Genomic DNA, 8226 nt, shown 5'->3' on the forward strand with positions numbered 1-8226 from the left:
TTTGAACTTGCGACTCTCCTGCCCCAGCCTCTGGAGCCTCTGGGATCACAGATGTGTGCCACAGCGCCTGGCTAGCTTATAGCTTGTATATTTCTGAACAAACTACAAGCTCCTCCCTCCCATCCCAAATCTGATCATTGAGATCATTATCTACAAAACAGATTGCACAATGGCCTTAGGCCCCTGGGACTCTCTGGATTAGCTCAGAGGGACAGTAAGTGTTGTGGTCAAGGTCTGCCTGATTTTCTGGAAAGAAGTTGGCATCTGTCCTGTTTTCAGACCATTCTGGGGCCCACAATGGTAAAGCTGAGAGGTGGCCTAATGGGAGGTTGGAATCGTTCCCATCCATTCCCACAGCCAAGTTCGGCATCCTTAAGTTGTCTCCAGATCATTTGGAATGCGGAGTTGTTTTCCTAATGAGGAGCACTCTCCTGTTCCTCGGGCTTGCCTGGACTCAGTGATTCAACCTAACACCTTCCCAGTTCCCAGGTGAGTCACAGCAGGACTGCACTCCAGCCCTGGGCCACAAAGGGGCAAAGAGAGAACCGTTTAAGAGCGCCCCCGCTTTTTTAACACTTTGAACTCTTCAACGTCTGTGGATTGTATTTTCCTTTGAATTTAGGCTATAGGGTGTGGCAGTTTGAAGCTGAGGTTGGGACTAAGTACCCAAAGGAAAGATCAAGAAAAAGACATTAAGGGCTTGAACAGTTTATTCTAGGGGTCAAAGACAGTAATTATTTATTGATTTACAGATGGTGATGGATTAAAATTCCAAAGATAGTCCAGGGAGCTGAAGACCTTCTCTGGGTCTGAGACAATGAGGTAATTGGAACAGCAAAGGCACTTCCTTTCTCTATAGTCACTGTTCTAGTTTCTGGTTTGGGCCGTGGGTTTTCAGAAGCTTATAATTAATAAGACATCTATTCAGAAGTGCCTTCTTATGGAGTAATGATGAGCATGTGTCATGAGTGTGTGAAAGCGGTTGGAAGGAAGGAGAGCTTGCAGTTTCTAAAATAATGATTCACATGACAGAGGCTAAGTATGTTTTATTTTATGATCAGAACAGTAGCGTTTCCAAACTGGCTTCCTCCCAGAAGCAAGCAGTGAAACTGATGTAACAAATGCCTAAGGTAGGGGTGAGCAAGCTGTAGGCTTTTCCATGTGAAAAGAGAAATTAAACAGATAAAAAAAAAAAAAAAAAGCAAAGCAAGATAAATAAACAAGGAAACTGCTGTCCTGTCCAAATCTAAATATTGAAACTTAACATGGGTATTCCGCTGGACTATTACCCGTTCTCATGAATGGCTAGTTTGTTGACCGACAGGCCAGTTCAGAGACCATCTAGGGCAGGTTTAGTAGATGGCCTGGTTTCAATCCCTTGGGCACATGATTGAGTCCTGTGCCTGTTTCTCACTCTGAAACATGGAAAAAACCCAAGTCCCTCCTTGGTGGGGTTGCTGTGGAGTTCTAAGCTGAATGCTTGAGAGTACCTAGCACACAAGAGTCTAGCACTGACGGACATCACTGCTGTCAGTCTGCCAGGCCCCAAGACAGCAGCATTCTTGAGCTGAGGACTTCAGATGTTAAGATGAGCCAAGGCATGGTGAAAGGCCAAAAGTTTAACGGACTCCATTCTGCTTTTTTGTCACAGATAAGTTACATAACCCTCAAGCTCTTATATTTCCCTGTTTGTAGTATTATTACTAACATTCCTTCCAGGACTCCAGAGGCATAAATGGCCCATGTAAGGAGGAGCTGGCACCTGGAGCAGTAGGTAAGGTGCAAAAGATGGCTCCTGCCCTTCCTTCTTGGGTTGAGTCCCTGGCTAAGTGACCAGGGAAATGGCTAGAGTTAACCAAACTCAAGGGAGTTCCTTTATGGTCCTCCCAACCCCCAGTCCTCCCTCTCTGTATACTTAACACTGAAGTGTTACCTTGAACCCCCTGAATCCCCTTTCCCTACCCCTAACCTTCTGACCTCCTTTTGCCCTTTGCTAACTATCCATTCTGGCTCATATCAACCGTCTCCAGGCAGCATCTTATAACCCTGAGAACTTAAAAGACCTTAAGACTCCCAGCCCCAGTTTAACAAAGAAAAACCCTTGCTTTTCTTAGAGTAACTTTTCTCATCTTTGGAAGCCTGTCTTTTTTTTTTTTTTTTGAGAAAAAGGGTACTGGGAATTTAACTTGGGGGGGGGGGCACTTAACTGCTGAGCTGCATCCCCAGTTCTTTTTATTTTTTTGAGACACTTCTTGCTAAAGTTGCTGAGGCTGGCTGCAAACTTGGGATCCTCCTGTCTCAGCCTCCAAATTGCTGGTCAGCCTGCCCTTTTAGGGTAAAGTTCTGTTAATTTGTAATTGATGAAAATAAGTGGGGGTGGGAGGGGAGAAAAGAAACAAAACACAACTTAACATTTGGCACAACTTTATATATTTGCCAGTTATTTTATTTTTTTCTAAAAACAATAGAAAAAAATCAACTTTAAAAAGGAAAATGTACTTAAATAAAAAAAAATTATGGTTTATAATACATGGTCTGAAATCTTGTGTAACTGTTATAAACGTTTTATTAAAGTTATTTACATTTGATACTATATTTACACAAGAAAACTTTTAAGATTTTTTTTTTTAAAAACAATTCTTAAATACAAATCTTTTTAAAGAAAAAAACAAAAAAACAAGATAGCAAGCATAAAAAAAGTTCTTTTATGCCCAAAGTCCTATTTGAGGCAGTTTATGGCTAAACCTTACAGTCCTAAGACCCAGCCAAGGTTGTGAGGTTGAACTTTGAACATGCATTTGAAGTAAGTTCATATTTTATGGTAATGAGTTGCTGCCTTTCAGTCAGAAGGAACCTTTTTCCTTGCTTTCCCTTAGTAAGGAGTGAGAATTTAGGAGATTCCAGTTCCTCCCTCCAACAGGTCCACTTATGCACAAGAGTTCCGCAGCTGTTCAAGTTTCTGTTTTAACTGTTCTCGCCGCTTCCTCAACAAGTCCTTTTCTGAAATCAGCTTTTGCTCTTCTGCTTGGAGAGACAGGATGTATGCTGTGGCTTTTTTAAGGATTATTACCTTGGGGGCCTTTTCGTTGTTTTCCAACTCTGGGATCTGGTCACGCAGGGCAAAAAAGCTCCGTTTCAGCTCATTTCTCCTCTGGCGTTCCAAGACGTTGTGTGTCCGCCTCTTGTCATTCTCCTCCGTGTCCGAGGACCTGGGGCTGGCACATTTGCGGTTGTTGCTGATCTGTTTCAGGACTCTGCCACTGTCCAACTTAGCCCTCTTGGCAGCAGGACAGTCCTTTCTAGTGGAGGGGGGTGCTGCGTAATTGTGCTGGTGTGTGGAGACGTGGCACCTCTTCAGGACCAGTGGGCTGTGAGGAGGTTTGCTGTGGCTTCCTGCTGGGGGTGACACCGATTCTGACCTTCTGGCAGAAGGCTGTCTCTTTTCCACAGAGACGACATCAATTTCTTCCTCATCCTCTTGTTCTTCCTCTTTAAGAAAGAAAGGAAATAGATTATCACTGGGTTAGCAATGTTTCCTTGAACCAATCAATGATAAAGATTAAAATAGTGTCATATAAATACAAAGCATTCATAGATTAGAAAGGACTCTTATCTCCTAGCTATCTCCTCTCCTCCTCCCAGAAAGGAGGAGTTTCTAAGGGAGGAGGACAGCTGGGGTTATGGCACAGGCAAGAACATTACAATTCACCAGGATATGGCATTGATGTCAATTCTTACCTAAGACTTAATGAGGCTTTGGGCACACCCAATTCAACTGCATTCCCAAGCACCTCCTCTTTTTAGGGGACTTTTACTAAGAACCCTTCAGGTGTTGCGAATGATAGCTGCAAATCTCTTGGTATGATTTTAGCAACTCCCTATTTTACTGGAAGTGCAAAAAGAAAAAAAAAATCTTTTAGCTTTGCCAAAAGTCCTGTGGGTGGGGAAAGGAAAAAAAGAAGTCCAATTTTGGCAAGGATTTGCTTTCAAGTGTTCAAAACAGGCTGGAATAAGGCCAGCTCCTTAGCCCATCCACTCTTAAGGCACTTTCACTAGCTCCTGGCGCTCAGGCAGGAGGCTATCCTGCTTGTCACTGCCTCTCTGCAGTTTTGTAGATGCCTAGCCCATTAAATTCCAACCATTTCTCGGAAGTTAGGGAAGGGAAGAGGGAGGCAATTCATTCACCTTCCCAGAGATCAACTCTCTCTTATCCTCATTCACACCCCCCTTAGGGCAATTAAAATGCTTAAGAGTGGTAAGAGGGAGTGGATTGAGTTGCAAGATAAGCCAGAAGGTTTAAAAACTCAAATGAAATTCCTGAGGGGTGGGAGGGGAAGGCGAAGGGCGGTCCAGGGGGATGGGATGGGAGGGAAACCGAGACTGGAGCTCCAAGATCTACCATATCTCCTTCCCAAAATAAGAAAAAAAAAGAAAGGCAGGGTTGACAAAGTGGCTAGTTTAGTTAGCTGCCCATGAGACCAGGAAAAGATGCCCGGTCGGTCACACCCTATCTCCCTTAAACTGGCCTGGAGGGGTCCAGCTTACCAGAGTCGCTGCTGGTGGTAGGCGGTGTCTCCTCGTGGAGCACTAGGGGCTCGGGGCTGGCCCGCGGGGAGGACTCCGTGGAGGAGAGCAGAGAGTCCGAGGATGGAGAGAAGGCGGTGGAGTCGGGCGAGGCGCAGGGCTTGGGCGAACTGCTGTCGTTGAGCGGGTAGGGGAAGACCACCGAGGGGTCGATGCACTCGGACGCGGCGGCGCTCAGGTCCTGTAGGTAGAGGCTGGAGGAGGAGCAGCCGCTGTGCCCGCGGGCGGGGCTCGGGCAGCCGCTGTCTTTGCGCGCAGCCTGGTAGGAGGCCAGCTTCTCCGAGACGAGCTTGGCAGCAGCTGAGAAGCCACTCCACATACAGTCCTGGATGATGATGTTTTTAATGAAGGTCTCATCGTCTGGGTCGCAGATGAAGCTCTGGTTCACCATATCTCCTCCCAACAGCTCGGTCACCATCTCCAGCTGGTCGGCTGTGGAGAAGCTGCCGCCGCCACCATCGTCGTCTCCCGGGGGGGAGAAAGACGCGACCGTAACATACGGAGGCGAGCAGAGCCCGGAGCGGCGGCTGGGGGACAGGGGTGGGGTGGGCAGCAGCTCGAATTTCTTCCAGATATCTTCGCTGGGCGCCGGCGGCTGCAGCTCGCTCTGCTGCTGCTGCTGGTAGAAGTTCTCCTCTTCGTCGCAGTAGAAATACGGCTGCACCGAGTCGTAGTCGAGGTCATAGTTCCTGTTGGCGAAGCTGACGTTGAGGGGCATCGTCGCAGCAGCCTGTTGAAAGGGGGACACAAAGGGGGGCAGTCTTGAGTCGAGGGGCTGGTGTTGGTGCTGAAAACCGGCGCAGCAAGCACCACGGTGCCGAACCACTCCCCTCTAGAGCGCTATCCTCAGAAGGGGCCAGAGGGGATCAGACAACCTTTTACTGCCTTCGGGCGACCCCCTACTATCTCTCCTCGCCCCCGGCGACCCCGCTGCATAGCGCCCTCCGAGTCCCCGCCTCATTGAAGTCGGGAGGGCGAAGCCCGGGAATGGGCTCCGCAGCCGCCCAAGGAATCGAAATCGGCCTTGGCCTCCTTAAAGAGGCAGCGGGAGGTGGCGGTGGGGAATACAATCTGCCAAAAGCAAGGCGCAAAGTTTTGCGCCACCTGAAGGAGAAGGCGAGAGGCGCCTTGACTGGAGCGGCCCCCTCCTGCGCCGGGCCAGTCAGCGCCGCCCGCTCGGCCCCACTCGCGCCTCGCCGCGTTCCTACCCCGCCGGCGCCGCCGCCCTCTCCGCCGCCTCCAACCCGCCCCCAGCGCGCCCCCCTTCCTTCCTCTGCCGGCTTTCTTTTCTCTCTCCGGCTGGAGTAGCGAGCTCAGCCTCGGGCTTTAACAACATTTCCCCACCCTCTCGTAAATAAGAGGGGGTGTTAAATAATAACAGGGGCACCTCCCTTCAACACTCAGTAAGGCGACGCAACTGCGCCAGAGACCCCGCAGCGATTCCGCGCCCGGAGCCGGCGTCTTACCCCACCCCACCCCACCGAGGGTAGCAGCTGTTCTTGGATCAGCCCAGAGCCCGGCTCGTAGTCTTCCCTTCGCATCTCAGGGTCGCGGGGACACCCGCGGACGGCGGCGGGGGAGTCAAGGCTGAGTGCGCAAATTCTCCCTGGTGTCACCTACCCCTACCAACGACCTGGGCACATCCCTGACCCACCCTGCGCCTCCCCAACACTGAGTCCTAACACCTCTGGAGACCAGGTATTCGATCAGGTTTTAAATTTCACAATTATTATTTTTCAAAGCCAAACGCCAACTTCTTAAAAAAGAGCGGGGGCGAGTTGGAATCGCCGTGGGGATCCACGGGCAGTCCCAATGCACCACAGTGTCTGCTTCGGCTGTCAAAAATGCGGTAAGCCGAAATTTAAATGTCCTCTCCGAGACTGGGAAAAGTCAGCGGTTGCGGAGCTATCTCTTTAACACGCAATATATGATACACACTCCAAACGCGAACCGGGGCACTCTCTCCAAAGGAAAAAACCCCAAAGCAAAACCCAAGCAGCAATTAATGCAATAAGACAGGAATAGAATATCCAACCGGCAGGGGTTAGCGTCAACATACATAGTAAAAAAAAAAAAAAAATCTCCAAAGAATAGTTTCAAAATGCACCCCGTTTTCCCTTTTCCTTTCCCCTCACATCTCGACAAGTCACTGTACCCCGATCCTCATTAACCCCCACCCCACCCTGACCTACCCCAACTACTCGAAGAAAAGTGTCAGTAGCACAGGAATGGGAGAAAAGACACCCAGACTTGGGCAATCGTACTCATCGCAACCCCAAAGCTGTATAGAAAATAAATTACGAGACAAATAGATCTGGTGCTTACCGGGTTTTCAACTACCCGAAGGAAATCCAGCCTTCAAACGGCAGCCAGGAGCGCTTTCAGAGGAGCGGGTCCTGGGTAAAGGCGGGGAAAAGTGTCCCCAAATAGGCAGTATAGCCTCCCCGCTCCGGAGAGTCGCGTCCTCGATCGGGTATTTTAAGTTCCAGTGCAAAGTGTCCGCCCGCAGCAAAGGGCAAAGTTTCGCGGTTGCGGACCCCTGGTGGGGCTCCGCGGGAGGGCTGGGGTGGGGGCGGCTGGTCAGAAGACGAAGCCTCCTTTCACTCCGGGTTTCCCTTCCTAGGACGCCCGGAGAGCGGCTCTGCTCGGTTCTTCCACCCTCACGAGTTCGCCCGCTCACTCCCTCTGTCTCTCGCTGGAATTACTACAGCGAGTGAGATAAAGCCCCGAAAACGACTTTTATACTGCTGTTACGCGCGATCCCTCCCCCTCGCTTCTTTTTCCCGCCAAGCCTCTAAGAAGCCCTGCCCTTCTCTAGGCAGGAGGGGAGCCAAGAGGCGGCCGCCGGGGCGCGGCGATGTTGGCGGCCGCGAGAAGCGCAGCTCAGGGGTCCTCGGGCGCGCAGACCCTCGTATTATAAAGGGCTGGTGGGCGGGGATTCGACGGAATCTTTTTTTTTCTTTCTCCCCCGCCCTCTGCTTTGGGAACCTGGGAGGGGCACTGCCGAGTGAGGGAAGGGGAGGAGACTCAGCCCCGCAGCCCCGCACTCCAGCTATCGGATGTAAACAGTATAAGGGCGCAGCATGAATTAACTGCGCGCGCCTACCATTTTCTTTTGCTCCTGTTTAAATCCTTTCCCTTTCTCTGCTGCTCCTCTGGCGCAGTACTCTGACAAACTGCATTCTCGTCCTGCGTGTTCCAATGAACACAGGTGGAACAGCTGCCCTCAACACTGAGAATACACCATGTACCCACGGCCGCGCCACGCACGTCCCGGGCGGCCGGGCGCCTCCCTAAGGCTGGGGAAAGAGCAGCATTTTGAAAATAAGTCTTATGAAGACAGGCGGGCAGAAGGAATATTTATGAGTGCGCATTCAGTATAGGGAGTGTTAGGGATAAATGACAGAGGAGGTAGGGAGGAAAATGATTTCTGGAATAATTAAAATAACTCAGCAATGCCTTGCCACGTATACTTGGAGAGTGTTATGAATAAATACCTATTACATTTCTTTTGGTTGTGTGAGTGTAATTCATTATGCATTATGTATGCACAGCTATCTAGATTGGGCACTTCCCACCCAGAATGAATCCCCTAGTTTGCTGCCAAAACAGCAGATATCGTTCGTTTTGCCCAGCCGGCTC

General features: G+C 50.0%; 1 protein-coding gene across 2 annotated transcripts; it reads right to left on the minus strand.

The window, feature by feature from the left end:
- Positions 1-2535: 2535 nt before the first annotated feature.
- Positions 2536-7965, minus strand: Myc (MYC proto-oncogene, bHLH transcription factor). Of its 2 annotated transcripts, none has more exons than XM_077800675.1 (3): positions 7691-7965; positions 4546-5314; positions 2536-3489 (listed from the first exon to the last, which is right to left on the minus strand). In XM_077800675.1, exons 1-3 carry the CDS (start codon positions 7691-7693, stop codon positions 2927-2929), a joined length of 1335 nt encoding a protein of 444 aa, XP_077656801.1. In that variant the 5' UTR covers positions 7694-7965; the 3' UTR covers positions 2536-2926. The 2 variants fall into 2 exon arrangements, with proteins under 2 accessions (XP_077656801.1, XP_026263178.1); XM_026407393.2 differs by lacking the exon at positions 7691-7965 and adding an exon at positions 6910-7479.
- Positions 7966-8226: the final 261 nt, after the last annotated feature.

This window comes from Urocitellus parryii, chromosome 7, assembly GCF_045843805.1.
Source record: "Urocitellus parryii isolate mUroPar1 chromosome 7, mUroPar1.hap1, whole genome shotgun sequence".
Lineage (NCBI taxonomy): Eukaryota > Metazoa > Chordata > Mammalia > Rodentia > Sciuridae > Urocitellus > Urocitellus parryii.

Coding starts and splice junctions, on each gene's coding strand:
- Myc (XM_077800675.1), bottom strand. Junction 3,490..4,545: donor TACCACCAGCAGCGACTCTG/GTAAGCTGGACC, acceptor TCTTTCTTAAAG/AGGAAGAACAAGAGGATGAG.